This window comes from Corvus kubaryi, unplaced genomic scaffold, assembly GCF_017639235.1.
Source record: "Corvus kubaryi isolate FWS band 111438036 unplaced genomic scaffold, C.kubaryi_AGA036_p1.0 split3-131, whole genome shotgun sequence".
Classification (NCBI taxonomy): Eukaryota; Metazoa; Chordata; class Aves; order Passeriformes; family Corvidae; genus Corvus; species Corvus kubaryi.
Genome location: NW_024582083.1, coordinates 222,057 through 238,935, shown reverse-complemented (window position 1 = coordinate 238,935; position 16,879 = coordinate 222,057). Strand labels below are relative to the sequence as shown.

Genomic DNA, 16,879 nt, shown 5'->3' with positions numbered 1-16,879 from the left:
AATGCAGCAGCCCCACCTGCTTTGGTTGGAAAGGGAAATCCCAGCATAACTGGTCTTGCAGCAAAATTATGGTCTGTGCTCTTGTGGTATGGCACATCGATTGTTTTTTTTATGGTTTTCTCTGTCTGTCTGTGTGTGTGTGTGTGTGTGTGTGTATGTGTGTCTAAGTTGTTTGAGAACCAGACTGTGATTTAAAGGTATTTGCTACTCAGTGACTGGAGCAAATGTCATGCCTTCAATTAGATCTGCTGCTCTTTTGGAAATACAGACTAGACAGAGGCAGGAGTCGACAACTGCTAAAGGAACAAAAGTGACAAACTAGATCCTTTTGATAGAATGATTGTAGAAATACTGTTGGGAGAGCAGACAACCGCAGCATCTGCTTCTGTTCTTGCTAACCGTGATAAAAGTTAATGGAGACATAAATTCTACCCCTTTTATCCATGTTTCTTTATGGGTTACCAACATGTAGCTTGTTTTTTGATTTTTGAGTAATAAAGGCATGTGCCCAGGTATCTGAAGTAAATATTTTCGAGAGTTCTACATGGGTGCCTGTTGTTCTTAGTACAAGGAATTCCCCATAGTTTTACATTATGGTGGTAGTTCACTCTTGATCAGTGGTTTAATGTTTTTCCTGCAGTTTATCTGTTAGGATTATCTTTTTAGATAAGGTAGCTGAAGTGTATTGTGCTTGGAGATAATGATCTTTTTCTTAAAGGTCTTACAAGCCAAGAAAAGAAAAGGTCATTGTAAAAGAGGAGTTCATGATAGCACTGAAGGCTCTATTGAACAAAAAATTGGTTAATGTCTTTTCAGCGTTCAAAGAAGATACTTGGAAACTAAACACTTTGTCAAGTACTTCTGCATTCTATATATTGATGTAAAGCAATTTATAGCAGATGGGAGCTAGAAAGAGGCTCCCAATATGGAGAGATTATGCTATAATTACTTGCCACGGGGTTTCTTTCACATCTCTCTGAAGCATCTGGTGTTGGTCTCTGTCCGAGACAGAGCATTTGATGAGAGGGACATGAGGTCTAGCTGTTCCTGGATCCCCAAAGCATAGCATTTTTTTTGGTTTAGTCTGTGTTGGGATCATTAGGATGCAGGTACTGAAGTTCTTTTAGTAAGTAAATGACAAGTATTCTCAATACTACTTTCATATTGCAAAAACAGCTACTTCATTTTAGAAATTATACTCTTGAATTACTTAATTTTTACACTTCTTAATTTCTACACTTCTCTTTTACACCTTTTAAGGGTTTTCTAATTGATGTCATGCACAGCTAAAAATTGCATAAGCTTGTGAAGAGTCATACTGATTATATCACTTAAGTCCAGCTGTTTTAATTGTCACTTAGAAAAGAAATAACGTGCCATCTTGATTATGATAAAACTGAATTATTAGTTCTTTGCAGATGATAATCTTAAGGTGTTTATCAAAGTAAGATTTTTCATTATGTATTTCTTTTATTACTCTACATATGCATATCACACAAAAGTTAATTGTGTTTTTCTTTAGAAATGAAGCATTTCTGGTTCAGTTTTAAATTTTTAATAGGTGTTTTAAATACACCACAGAAATTCTCTTGAATTCCAGCCACGTTTGTTTAGTATCTCCTAGGCACAGAAACAGATCTTGGGCAAACTTCAGACAGGTTTACCAGACAATGATCTGTGCTAAACGTCCAATGGGATAACTAGATCAAGGTAAGGTTGTGCACAGATAGGGCCATATGATGCACCAAGTGACATGGGATTTTAAAAATTCATTTTATTTCCCTGTTCAGTGACTATCGTAGCAGGGGTCTAGTTATGGCCTTCTATTCTTGATCCTTAAAAGAGTTTCTTCTCTGGGATACATTTTTGATAAAAGGCAATGACAAATATTGACTGAATCTGCTCAGTTCTTCCTTCTCTCTGGATGTGTCTGGGAAAAAGAACACAGTGTAGGTGATTTCATGGCTCAAACCCTTCTCTTGTCATACATCAGACCTGGCACATTCTGTTGGACTGTCTGAGGGGCATTTCTCACCTTTGAGCAGGATGTGGGGACACATGCCTTGTCCTTTAAGACACAGTCCCCACAGTAGAATCTGCAACCACATGTTGTTTAGATGGCACAGAGAGGCCCAGAATGCTTTTATTCAAATAACAAGGTTTGAATTCTCATCTCCTATGAACTCTTCAAATCTCCACGAGGCTATTTTATTCTCCCAAAGTGAGTGGAGCCCTGTTGTCCTTTATTACTATTATTTCTTCCTCTTCCACCCACTACACAAATTCCCTTCCGCAAACTACCATGGCAGCTGCTTTCCTCCAGCTGCTAGGCTGATAGCAGTGAACAGCTCACTGTGGAGCCTGAGCCAATTAGTACTGCAACAAGTGACCAGAAAGCCCTCCCTAATATAAATGACTCTGAGCTACATGTTCAGACTATTGACATATCTTCACTGCTCAGCTCACTTCAGCATACACCGCTGAAGTTCTTTTTCAAAAGTGCTGGCTAAATCCTTTGGGTCGAGTTTCGGGTAAGATCTTTTTCTGTGTTTTTAGTCTGTGCACAGAGTGCAGTTTCTACAACAGCCCGTAGTAAGTAATTTTAGCCTTTATTTTGCAGGCGTAATTACTTTAAGATAAAGGTTTTCTCAAAGTATTTCTTTAGAGAATTCTTTAGAAAGAATTCAGGAAATATTGCATGATGACTTTAGCTCTAGGCAAGAGCAGAAGTCCTTCCATCTGTGGGTGTTGTTTACATACATTACAATACATACATAGTCATTTTTTTCTGCTAAATGATGGATAGGGAGAAAAATGTCAGGAAAAATATTTAATATTAGCAGTGTCATACCCCTACCAGATTCCCCTGTCAGACCTCCTTACATGCAATTTTTAAAACAGGGTTCCTGAAAATACCCAGGAGTTAAAAGTCCAGGCATTCATAGCATACTGCAAAGCAGCCCATTAACTTCACCTTCAGTATTTGACATCCTCAGTGCTGAGCCCCTGCAGAAGAGAGACCATCAGCTGTTAGAGGCGTGAACATGCAAACCTGCAGTAGAACTGCAGTTGCTTCAGGACATCAGTGTAGACAAAAATCTGTAGCCAGTGTGACAGAAGCTTACCATGAGCAGGAGGCAACGTGTGGACACAAAGTGGAGGATGGGAGCAGGCAGGCACCAAATCTATAATGTGAAGGTGGGGAAAAGAAACACAAGCAGCAGAGTTTGCTGAGTGCCATTGTGAGGTGTGGAAACAGCTTTTGTGTGAGCAATGTGAAGCTTTCGGTTCTGCATTGGGCCATCATGAAACCACTTTGCAGAAAGCGTAATGTATGGGAAGGAATTAAAATTGCAGATCTGTTTCTGTTAGGAGAGGCTGTGTTGGAACGTAGGATATGAAGCAGCATGCCCACACTCAGAAGGAGTGTTTTCAGAACATACTAAACAAAATATCTGTAATTATTTGTTGCATATTGATTAATCAAGCTTTTATTAGAAGTGACATGCAGGGAGGCAGATTTTTGTCCTTTAAAATAAATATGAGAGATTTTCTCAAACTACGTTACAGGAAAGGGAAGTGGTTGGCTACACATGATTTACAGTTCCCTGTATGTTATTAGGGGTTTTTTTTCTTTTTTCTTTTTTTTTATTTTCCCAGAAGACTCATGACTCATAATTACGGGAGTGGGATTTAAAATCAGTAACCATTCTCTTGAAATTTCTGAGTGAAATAATCTTTAAAAACAAAAGCAAAATGCAAGGTAGAAACCTAGAACAGGGTACAGTTTTACAGATGCCACTTTAAAGATTATTCCAAATTTCTCTGGCAGTAAAGCATAGGAATTCCGACTGAGGTTCACGTTATGTTTTAGAAGCAGCTGTAAGTAGTAGTTGGGGTGGGACGAGTGTTTCTGATCACATTGACAACCCAGTTTCTTTCCATTCTGGTTTCTTGGTAGGAACCTGTGAGTCAGGCAGTCTCCTACCACCCTCCAGTGGTTTTCAGAGCACAGTGCAAGCAACGTGTTTGGAAAGCTTATTCAGAACATAAAAAGGGGGCTGGGGATATTCCAAGCTTTCTAGTGGGGACACATATTGTTACACTTTGGATTGGTGACTTGTGTAAAAGGTCTTTTGGTCCTGGTTAGATGTTATAAAGTGTTCTAGCACACCTGTTCTGTGAAGCATTGTGATATTCATGTGGTTGCTTGCACATGAAACCATCTGCATCTGTGATGATTTCCAGTCTTTCTTTGCATTGCTGCCAGGATTACAGAATCTGTGGGTGTGACAATTGGATGTACAACAGTGAAGAGGTGCTTTGTAGGGGGCTGGGCAAAAAGCTACAGTTTTTCTATGAATTTAGTAGCTCAATAATTTGCAAGTCATGATAAATGTCTCCTCTGGCTGTTAATCTTCCATTTCTTTCTCTCGTTAGTCTCTAGAGCACCTTAGGAGTACTAACATCTAAGTTTCCAAGGAAAATTGCATCTGTGTACTTAATTTTGTGCTATTTTCTGTTCTTGGTGGCATCTGATATTCTATCCATGGTATGTCACAGTGTCATCAACCTGATGACATTTTTCTTGGAGATCACTGACCAAGGTAATAAAAAACATGACACAATTTATCTTGCTATTATGAATGTAGCAAGCCGTGAGAACTGCGGGACCTTCGAAACACAGCAGAGATGAATTTATCAGTGGTTAAGGAGGCATTAATGCACTGTGTGACATGAAAGGTAGCACCTGCCAAACCTCCCCACACAACTTTAGGCTCTATCAAGTCCTGGACTATAAAGCACAAGTAAAAGGGGCCGATGTTTTCATTGCTCAGTATGTTGTTGTCTCGTCCTTTGTTATGGATTTTAAAGCCATTTTCATTTCACATAACTGTGCTTTTGTCCAAGCAAGTCTGTTCTAAAACTAACAGTTATTTTTTTGATATAATTCTATCATGAAAAATGTAAAATAGGGAATTGCACTTTCCTGCTCCAGGACAACATAAATTGCTGGCTCGTCTACTAACGTCACTCATCTAGTAGAGAGTGAGAGTAGTCACAAAGTACTCTCTGCTCAGCCAACCTAAAATATGTGAGTAGGATGGGGAAGTTACATCAGCTACAACTGAGATCACCAGAAGTATAGCACAACGTTTAATTGAATTTTCCCTTCTGAGTTCAGCCCATAATCACCAAAGCTGAGAGAACTGGGACTGCAACAGGGCAGGGCAAAACAGAAGAGCAGCTTTGGGTCACACTAAGAACTGTAAAATGCTCCCAGTTATCTGTCTGTGAGAGATGGAGTCTCTCCTTGGACCTTATTCCTTTCTTGAATCCCAAATTGGGAGTACAAGATATTCTGCACAGTCTTCCAGTCCCATAATCACCCATGCCCTGGTGACCTCTCCCGGTGTCTTGGCAGCCCCCTTCTGTCTGGTGTGGTAACGTGTGCGTGGATGGAAGAGACGGACAGGCAGGCAACGAAGGCAGGTAAGGAAAGGCAAGGCAAGGCAGGCAGTCTTGTGGGAGAAGAAAAGGGGCCAGTTAGAGGAAGCAGAGTCCAGTAGGCCTTGGCATGCTTTCTGGCTGGATTTGATCATGGGATGTTAGGAAAAAGGCCTGCTTTAGCCAATTTCTGCTAGCTCCCTCTCCTTATATACTTTTCTTGTAAATCTCAACAGAATTCTGTGAGCTTGTGCCTTTATTTACCTATCCTGCCTGCTGGTTGGTTGATTTTGTCTGGGTTTTTTCCACCTACAAAATGTATACCCTTAGACTAATGGGACCAGCATTCATCTTTGACTGGGCATTCAGATCAACACTAAGGCTTTTGAGTATGTTAGAGAGTAAAATAGCTATAATGAGATTGCACATATACATGACAATGACAATTTTGCACAGAGTCTTCTCTCCAAGAGACCAAACGGTGTAGCATCAAAGTTGAGATGACAGACAAACTCTTTTTTCAAGAACAAATCACTCTTCTTCATGTTCTGTGTTGATCTCTCAAAAAGCATCCACAGGTGAGTGAAGAGCTAGGGTAAAACCCTTTCTTCCATCTGGGCAAAGACAAGGTTTCTTTCTTTGGAAAGACAGTCTGTTACAAGACTTGAATTGAATTTTCTCTGGAAAAAGGATGAAAGTCTCCAGGTGAAAGACTGTGTTACCTGGTGACTGTAAAGATGTAAGACTGTGATAATGCCACATACTGTCTGGTCTGACCACTGAATATTATGTACATGGACTACAATGAATATAAAGTTTTGGAGTTTTATTACTTAAAAAAAAATCTAATACTTTTTTTAAATCTCCCATTTTTCCAGACTGCCATACAAAACCCAGCAAGCTCAGTTTTCACTCCTAAGTAGATGTATCAGAAACTGCAATGAGGTCTCAGCTAATAAATAAACTGATGGCTCTGACTCTTTGTATATCACTCAGGAAATACTTTCATCTTTCTAAACAGTTATTTTTGCTTTGTGTTCATGAAGCATGATCAGCAGGTCAGGGGAAGTGATTCTCAAGAGACCCCACTAGGATTGCTGCATCCAGCTCTGGGGTACCCACACAGCACATGTTGGAGTGAGTCCAGAAGAGACCACAAAAAATGATCAGAGGGCTGGAGCACCTCTCCTGTGAGGAAAAGCTGGGACAGTTAGGGTTGTTCAGCCTGGAGAGAAGGTGGCTCCAAGACCTTATTGCAGCCTTCCAGTACTTAAATGGGGCCTGTAAGAAAGGGGGAGCAAACTTTTTAGCAGGGCTTGTTACAGTAGGACAAGGGTTAATGATTCTAAACAAAACAAACCAAAAAAAGGGTAGATCTAGACTACATTTAGAAGAACGTTTTTATGATGAGTGGTGAAACAGTGGAACAGGTTGCCCGGGGAAGTGGTAGGTGTCCCATCCTGGGAAACATTAAGGTCAGGTTGGACAGGGCTCTAAGCTGTTCTAATTGAAGATGTGCCTGCTCATTGCAGGGGAGTTGGACTGGATGACCCTTAAGGTCCCTTCCAACCCAAAATATTCTGTGATTCAGAGAATTTTGTCAAGGGCTAGAAAATGTTCTAGAGATTGTGTTTTGAGGCAACAGCTCTGAAACATGTCTTTAACTGCCATTAAAGACTGAAATTTGTTTGGCCTGGTATGTCCTGCTCTACAAGCAGGAAGAAGTATTTCTGAGAGTTCTTCCTCTTGGTGATGTGGCACTGACCCTCCTCACGTTTCTCTGCAGTTGTGCTCCTTCAAAACGTAGCGTGACAGCAAAGAGTGTTCAGAGTAGAATGGCCATGTTGGTTCAGGTTGAAGGCTAAACATTTAGCTTGGATGGCATCTCCAGCTCTAGCCTAAGGAATTTAGAGAAATTTGTTATTCCCCAGAAAAAAATTTAAAAAAAATCCCAAACGGTGAAAACAGGTAACAAAACCAAAACAATCCAGAAACCTAAACAAGGAAAACCAAGCCAAACTCACAGCTTGGCAGTAAATGTACAGCACAGCAGTGCTCTGCAGTGGCTGGGGTTGCTGTCCCAGCTGTAGCAGGTGGCAGCAGTGCTGTGGCAATGAGCTGAGTGCGGCTCAGTCGGTGTTTACAGGGCCACAGGGAGGTGGCACTCGCGTCTCGTGCTTTGCACTGCTTTCCTTCCTCAGATGCCAGTGACTGACTCCAAGATTATCCATCGGAATTGAGGCATTTTGCTTTTAAGTGTCCTATTCTTTCATCTGTTTTCAAAGGCAAACGTTTTAGGGGAGAAGGGTTTTGTTTCAAAGAAGTGTTGGGAAAAAACCGTGTCACAAGTGAGATTAAAAAAAATCGCTTCAGGGGCTGCATTTTTCAATTGCAGAGAATAGTGTATTTCATCTTAAAATAGCCGTAACTTAAGCCAGGATTTAGCACTATAATTCACAAACAAGTGCCTGGAATATCCTCCTTGCATTACTGAGGCTATTTGGCTGCTATCATATATGATCATTTCCATGTAATCATCTTTTCAAGTTTATTGAATTTACTCCTCAATGCAGTTGCATTTCCTGTGCTTTTATTTTATGGGAAGACTGTTACATAACTGCATTCCCCTCATTTTAATACATATTACAAACTAATGTTTGGGCTTTTTCTTCTCTCACCACCAGAAACGCAAATTTAAAGTAAATATTCATCTTTTTACCTGTCTATTAACATGTTTTGGCTGTACTGTAATGAAATTACTTAAGATATCATTCACAAGCAGACACAAACAGAACAGAGCTCTTCATTCCTCTGAATCTCTGAAAATGAGATCATGGTGAACTTTACAGGGACAATGCACATACTCCTGTAATGTGTATAACCAAAACAAAAGGATTTATTAATTTTATTACTGCTTGTGTTTTTGGTAGAAAGAGCCACAATGGCCTAATCAGTTTAATGTAAAATTTTGTAAGTCAGATTTTTTTTAATTTTTTTTTTTTTTTTAATTTCAGTGGGAGAAACTACAGATGACAACAAGTGAGAGGAGAAAAATCGTGTGTTCAGTCACATTCCATGTAATTGCAATTACCTGTGTTGTTTGGTCATTGTATGTTTTAATTGATAGAACCGCTGAAGAAATTAAACAAGGCAATGATAATGGTAAGTATCTTTTACCTTCTTTGGTGCTGTTGATAATGCAATGGCTGGCTTTGAAAAGCAGCTCTATAACCAGTCCCATTCTGTTCTTAAATAACAGCTCACATGGCTACACCAAAGACTTTAATGCAGAAGTTCTGAATGCGTCAGTATGAAAATCTTATCTTATGCCCCTGCAGAGAGAACTCTACTTCTTGTAATCATTACAACAGCTTAACTAGCCCGGCAGTTCTTCCTGGGTTATCTCCCATTATCTGGGTAATTCTAAAGCTCAGGCAAAAAGATGAGTCAAATTCAAACAGCTCAGTGCAAGTTCAGGTCCTTAAAATAGCAATTTATTCATATTACTCACTTGAACCTTGATAGGAAGATAGGAAGTAAAGTACAGGAGAGCTGCTTCATTAACAAGCTTCCTAATATGAACTTCCAAGAGACAGTTTTCCAGTTGTGTTAGTCCTTCATGTGGGACTTGAGTAGCATGGAAAGCCATTCCTGTGTCCTTTCAAACAGAATTTCACTGTGAACGTCCATGTTCCAGCTGTATTTATTGGTTAAGCACTGGAACAGAGAAGTGATGGAGTCTCCATCTGTGGAGATATTGGAAATCCAACTGGACATGTGTAACAAAATGCATGCTTAACGTAAGTAGGAGCCACACTTAGCATATGTGGAAAATACATCTGAAATTGAACTACTGTTTTCCATTTCAAATCTAAGTTTATTTGGTCTTTAGTCTTAAATGCAATCATGATGATAAAAAGCTTTTGAGTTTTGATCTGAACTGAATTTAAGCACCCTAGAGGAACAAAGGTCTCTAACTTCCTTTTATATTCTGAAGTTAACATGGAAAACAAAACAGGTGGAGCTTTGTTCCTTGCTAGTTAGATAAATATTTGATGATACTCCTGATGCTTGCCTTTCTTGCCTCAGAGAGGAAAATAAGCAACAAGCCTCAGTAAGTCACAGATGAATACACACTACAAAGTCTTGTTTTGCATTCTTTCAAAATGGGTAACCTTGTTTTTTATCTCAAAAAACCTGGCCCGCAGGACAGGACTAGGAATGGCTTTGAACTTCTATTTATGAATATAACTACATCACCCTACTCATTACAAGTAGGAAGCTATTTCTGTAGATTAGCTGAATTTACATAACAAAACAGCTAACAGGCATTTTTGTTGTTACACACAATGCAAAAGAATCATGTTAATTATTCCTGGTAGGCTCAAAAAGTATTTATGATTTGTATAGCATTCAGTATTTGCCAAATGTAACAGCTGATTCTTTACACTAAAAAATGGACAGATGCCCTGAAGCTACTTAGAACATGCAGAAGTAAGTGTTTGTGCAGAGGATGCTTTTGCCCCAAAATTTGCTTGTTGGAGGGGAGAGTACTTTTACAAAAGTGAGTGTGTATTTGGGGGGAGTAAGAAGGACATATATGTAGTTTATTTTCTTCTCCATTTTCTCCCTTTAAATGGGAATTGCCAAGACAAAGACAGTAAGCACTGCAGAAAAAACACTTTTAAAACATATTTTGAGAAGGAGAAAAATTGAAAGCCCTCAATAATACTAGTACTGTTTGTTAATATTCTGAGTTTAAAAATCCCATTTTTAAATGGGTATCTCAAATTATTTAAAGGGTTGAGGGTTTTTTTTCTCTTTAGCGAAATATTTGATGCAAACCCTTTAATTGCTAAACCTTATACTGGTTTATAGAAAAGCCAGTTTAAAATATATTTAAAATATTCTAGAATCTATATGGCACCAGTGGTAGAGAATCAAGTTTCACATAAATTTATTCTGCTTTAAGAAACAGGTCTAGGTTCAGCTGAGCTTTCTGTCCTAGGAAAGCTCAAGTCTGAAAATTTGGCAATCCTGGAAAATATGAAAGACACAAAACTCTCTGTCCTATACCAGTTAATTAAAAGAAGATGCTTCCTGTATTACCACGGAAGCAGCAGCAGCCTATCTTTAATGTTAACAGGTGGAAGAAACCCTGAAGGAAAGCTTCTGAGAGTGGCATTGAGCTTCTTGTTTGACCAAATGGGGGTAAAATCAGTTAAAAGTGAGAAGCAGTTTCCTATTCCATAGGCAGTTTCTTGGCCGACCTATGGAATAGGAAACCCTGTCTATTTTCTAGAGCCACAGAAAGTGTGTACATGCCCCAACAGTGTGTACATACCCGGTCATTCTTAGCAAGTGGCTTCTTTTCAGTATATGTTACTGAAACTCAAGTGTTTGATATTCAATATATAACACAAACTTTCTATTTCAAAGGTGTCCTTGAATGGCCATTTTGGACAAAACTCGTTGTGGTGGCCATTGGATTCACAGGAGGCCTGGTCTTCATGTATGTGCAGTGTAAGGTTTACGTCCAGCTGTGGCGCAGGTTGAAAGCCTACAACAGAGTGATCTTTGTTCAGAACTGCCCAGACACCATCAAAAAACTGGAGGAGAAAAACTCCCCGTGCACTCAGCCCTCGGAGGTGAAGGACGCGGTGGTGGTGCCAGTAGCACAGACAGGTACAAACTCTCAGCTGGCAGCGGAAGAAGCGACATCGGAGGTCATGCCAGTTTGACACGGACAGCATTGCTTCTTCCTCGCAGAGTAACACGTAGTGTTTGCTACACTACAAGTGCTACAAGAAAGTAGAAATGACTGTGCATTTTTTCAGTTAAAAAAACCCCAACCAAACAACAAAACAATACCCCGTACAAAAACCAAAACCATACAAGGAAAATGGATTCAGCAAAGCAACTTGTTACTGTATGGAATGTGACCGTTCGTGACGTAGTTTCGCAACTAGTCAGCAAGTGTAGTGGAAGTGTAGAAAGTGCAATAGAGAACAGGTTTAACAGACAATGCCAAACCAATGTGACAATGTACTTTTTTTTTCCTAACTGGGCTGGCTGGGAAAGTAGAAAACAGAACTGTTACAATAATTTTGTTTACAGAAGACGCAAAACCTTTCATCTGTTTACTACTAAAAGTTGTATTTGCTATTTACCTTTTCAAAGATGTGCTTCAAAGGGTACCAGTCCAGTTATATGCATTAACAGAATTCCAGAGAGCTGTATTGCAGCACTCGCTCTCTCAGCCTCGTACAGTAACACCTTCATGTGACTGTAGCGGAGCCTCAGTGTTTGGGCAGCTGTGTCAGCTATGGATATTTGAACCAGCTGGTTTTAACTATGGCTGAATTTTTGAAAAGTAAGCAGTTCCAACCAGTATAAACTCATGTCTCCATAAGCTACAGTCAGTCTTTTTAAATGTCAGTGAAGTAAGTACAGGAAGGAGAGAGTATGTCGATATGCATTTAGAAGAGCAGCTCTGCTGTTTATTTTACTTTATAGGAGTGAATTAGACATAAATTGGATATGCAAAGTATTGAGGCAGAATTGTAAATTTAAAAAAAGCAGTTTACTGCAGAATCACACAAAAATAAATTGTCTGTTATCAAAGGTGTGGAAAAGGATGACACATAGTAAAGATGGAAGCTATTTTTGGTTTTATTTTTTAAGATTCATGATACAGAAAGGTAGATGTAAGAGAACATACCTACCTATGTATCTTAAGAAAACATTAGTTTTTATCTCCTTGTTCTAAAAAGTTAGTTTTTATCTTCCTGACTGAAAAAACCAAATCAATGGTTTCCTTCTGTACAGGTAAACTTAAGGTGTTAGAGATTCAACAGTTCAGTTGTTAACTTCATGTTTTGAGCACTGGCATATAAAAATGAAGTGTGAATAGCATTAAAAGGTGCAATAGATAAATGAATGTAGATGTAATACTGTGTCCAACAGGGTGAATTATATAAAGAACCGATTTTGTGATTCACTTTGCAAAACTGTGGTGTTTACCTCAAGGACACAAGAGCAAGTATTGACTTGGAGTAGTTACGTACTGGTGTGGACGAGTCTGGGCCCTGAACATATATTTAAAAAAAAAGTTGAAAGTTCTTTTTTTAATATTGTATTTAGTAAAGGAGGAAAAGCAAAAAACAGCAAATAAAGAACCAGAGTAATAAGGACAGGAGAGTAGAGATTCACTTAAAGTAGGGCTATCTGCCACAATTACAAGTGAACTAGAATTCTACAGAAGCCTTGAAGTTTCTACTGGTAAATTTTCTCTTTCTACACTCACATATTTACAGTGAAATAACAGATTCATCCCATTCTTGCAAATATCCAGGCTGCTGGGCCTAAGATGTATTGGAGTTTATATACTAGGTATTCCTTTGTGAATGTTTACTGGCTTAAGGCTCAGGGAATGCTAGAAGTAGCAGTGTTAGCAAGAAATGTGTCTTTAATCAGATTATTATATACTTTTGTATTGGATTTGCTCTTGTAATTTGGCTGTGACTAAGTGATTGTTATCTGGCTAGACAGGACACAAAATCTTGGTGCTTGAATGGGTTCTTATTATACATCTATACTTGCTGTAAGTTACTCCAGGTGAGTTGGATTAATGTTGAAATTTCTTCATGTAATGGCACGCACTTTTTATATAAAATAATTTCCCAACTATACAACTGCAACTTCCAATTGTAGCAGCTTCTTATTTGAAATTACATACAAGAGAAACCAAATCATTTCTCCATTTAAAATTGTGGAGGAGACTTCAGAAGGTCTTCAGAGCATGATGACATGACTAAGGAATGTCTTGTAACTGCACATGCTTAAGATAGTCTGCAATGACATGGTTTTCAAAAAGCTACTTGAAAGGTAAATCTCATTATATCTGAAGTGAGACACTTAAAATTACTAACTGCATCTGAATGTTTGGAAAGATGTTTACAATAAACCTGAGGAATCGGCAAAATTTACTGACAAGGAACATTATTATGAAGGATAATTAAGAGCTTTCTGAAATAACAGTTTCTTACTAAGTGAAAGTAACCCTGCTTCTTTAGCCAGCTTGTTCTTTGACTGCTGTAGCATCACGACCCCATTGAAAGTACTTTATCCCCTCTTTTGTCAGTTTACTGGAGACTAATTCAATTGGGGTTTTTTTCTTGAACAAGTACAAAATTCACCTCAAAGAAGAAAAAACCTGAAGATTCTGAAAGCAGAACTGTAGCATCCAACAAGATTTTGCATTTTTTAAAAAATATACTGAAGAGTCAGCAACACAAAAGACAACGTGCAAAATTTTATACTAATGCCTTCAACTTCAAACACTGTTCTGGCACTGAACCATATATGCAACTGAGTTTACACTTAATTAAATAAAAGAAAGGAGAAAGACTTCAGTTGAAATTCCTCCTCTCCCTTGGAAATATTTAATGTGGACAGCAGGAAAAGGAGCAAAATGGGACACTGTTGAGATGGACAATGAGACAAGTCACCAGCAAGAGAGATTTCAGCTGGCTTGAAGCAGCCTTTAACCTTTTAAAGCATTACAGCGTTAGTCCATGCATCCCTTTCTCTTCTTAGGTACACTGGATTTTCTAGAGCTTTCAGGGATTTCATGCAGGATTGGAATTTGTTTCTGAAGCAGGGTACAACCTCTTCAAGAGGGCAAGGAGCTATTCATACCACCATGCCTTGGATTCTGGTCTTCAATAATAAGAGAAACTAGACAGATCCTTACCAACCAATGCTTTTTCATTCCCACACAAAGTACAATTTTCTGTATTAATTTATTAACCACAGTATTCTAACCTGAAAAAAAAAACTAAACAAAACAGTGTACTGAAGGTTATAAGAAAAAGTCTAAAGACTTTTCAATGAAGATGCCATCTCAAATAAAGAACTGTATCAAACTCCTGTGTAGCCACAGTGCAGCTCTGGCAAATATGCTGACAGTGGAATTTGGCCTGGCTAAACCTACAAGGGCAGAACCTGGCTCTGAGCTGCCATTAGCAAGAACAGCTAAATCTGCATTCTTGTTTAAACAAAGTTTTAATAAAGGTAGGTGAAAGTAATTTGGTGTCAGGTCAGATCTGGATGTTTAAACAAGATACTCCTGTATTCACTCCTGTGAACATGCACATTTATTTTCCTGTTTTTAAGTTACAAGCATTATAAAGTTTATTTCAAACTGGCATAAATATACCACTTCTGACTATCAGTAGCATTACAAAGATTCTTGACTAGTCCAACTGTGCCATTCACACAGTGCTATCTGAAGGTAGTGTTTATTTTTGTTGTGTAGAAAAAATAACAACTCCCCATCTCCAGAACAAACAGTTAATAATTTCCAATAATGCAATGAAACTTACACTCTGATGAAAGTATTTTACTGTGTATAATATTTGGAACTACGAGTTTGTGTTACTTGTTTAACTCCCTCTCTTTTGCAAAAGAAAAAGTGTATGTTTTTGTGGGTGAATGTGTACTGGAAGACAGAAGGCAAGGAAAACAAAAGTAATGTATCTGCTTAATGTTGTGAAAAAATGTATTTGTATTAAACAAATTACTCAAACCACTGTAGTATTCTACATTTGTCACCTTGTTACATAGAGCATCACATGCTGAACATGAATTGGCAAGACCACACTCTTGCAAGAAAGATGAACAATATATTCTGCTACTTACTTAATACTGATAAACCTGCTAAGCTGCAAGGGGCTACTTTTGGGTACCCTGCCTTGCAGAATGCTCAGGAAAGTAACTTGTAGTACAAAAACACTTGAAAAGAATTATAGTTACTTAGCTTGCAGGCTTCAACCCTATAAAGAAGCCTAGAGCAACTGGTTTTACATCCATAGAATAATGGACAACTAGTACTGGGTTTCAGCTCCAGGAGGGTAAGAGGATGAAAGCTTCCTAAGAAAAGCAGTGCCTTGGAACAAACTGTTACAGTGATTTTGGAATGTCCAACACATAAAAGCTTTAAATATGGACTGGACAGTTAAGTACTTTAAAGCTAATCCCAGCCCAGACTGTCAGCATGGATCCTGTTCCTTTTTGTATCATTTTGTACTTTGACTTGGTGAGGTTTTCTCCTTTTTAAAAACCCTAAGGACATTTTTTAAAATGAAAAGGAATATTACATGTTTGCATTATAAAAAAGCCTGTACATTTTCTGAAGTGTAAAACCAAAGAAAATATCTTACCTTGACTAAAACAGAATGTTCCAACCAAGGTCCAAATTTAGTTTTCTACAGATCCACCTACCCCATACCTTTCTCCTAGATGGCCAGCTGGGGAGACAGCGGGCTAAGTTTCAAAATACCACAATTCTAGCTGGAATAAGTCATCATATGGCTGATGATTGGTAAGAATATATGTTCAAAACACAGAAGTAGTGTTCTAATTAATTTCATTCCCTACATCCAAGGCTAACCATTTGTTCACTTTCTTAAAGCTGCCCTAACTAGCTCACTATGTAAATAAAAATGAATTCACAATTCAAGATACAATACCAAAGAAACAGCATAACCAAAGAAGTTATAGTAATAAAGATATATTAATTTCTGTTTATTAGCATATGGAAAAGTGGAGCCAAATTTGGTTTCAGAATTAAAAGAGTAGAGGTATGGGTCCCTATGCCTTTTTTCTTTGCACACAAGTTTGAATCTCTTATGAAGGGTACCATTAGAACACAAAACATGTTTCTGTTCAGTTTGATGTCCGTGTACACACATCCAAGCCAATAAAATATTAAAGCTGTTCTGCATGAGCTTTCCTAAAAGTCAAAGAAATTGTCAAAAAACTTGCCAAAAATACTGACTGGTGTAGCACATTTCCACTGCCTATGACACAGAGCTAAGAAAATAACCTTGATTGAGAACAGAATGATTCCAGTCTGCTGGAGAATGTGGGCTCTGGGACAAATACTAACTGAAACACAAGACTTCATTTTTTTTTTTTTAAACACCTGAAAGATAAGAGATATAATACTACAGTAATCAGCACTATTCCAAATAAAAACCAAAGAAGAAAGGTCACAGCAATTTTTAAGTGTGTTAAGTAAATTACTAATAATTTGAGGAAATACTTCTATAATGAAACATGGATCAATACATCTGTGTATGCATATGCCTGGGAATGTGGCAAACAACATGATCAACAAACTTTAATAATGGCACACAAACAGCACAGAAGTGAAAAGCAAAGTAGCAAGATTTAGATGGGGTCATATTAAACTCAGAAAAAAGTTCACAGCTCACAGAAGAAAGACTGCTACTTACAGGAGCCCCGAAGATACAGTCAAAAGAACAAATCAGTCTAGAAATTCAGGCAAAGGCTTTAATGAATCTTCAAGTGCCACTTTACCTCTAAGTTTGCTACCAAATTTTGAGAGCTGGGGAAAAAGAGTATT

The 16,879-nt window shown here is 38.3% G+C and overlaps 1 protein-coding gene across 6 annotated transcripts in view; it reads left to right on the top strand.

The window, feature by feature from the left end:
• Nucleotides 1-15,037, top strand: part of MARCHF1 (membrane associated ring-CH-type finger 1) — a 154,171-nt gene extending 139,134 nt beyond the window's left edge. For all 6 annotated transcript variants that reach the window (XM_042014849.1, XM_042014845.1, XM_042014848.1 and 3 more), the window contains 2 exons: nucleotides 8,463-8,610; nucleotides 10,888-15,037. In XM_042014849.1, coding sequence (XP_041870783.1) covers nucleotides 8,463-8,610; nucleotides 10,888-11,189 — 450 coding nt within the window. In that variant the 3' untranslated portion in view covers nucleotides 11,190-15,037. The remainder of the gene's footprint in view (nucleotides 1-8,462; nucleotides 8,611-10,887) is intronic.
• Nucleotides 15,038-16,879: the final 1,842 nt, after the last annotated feature.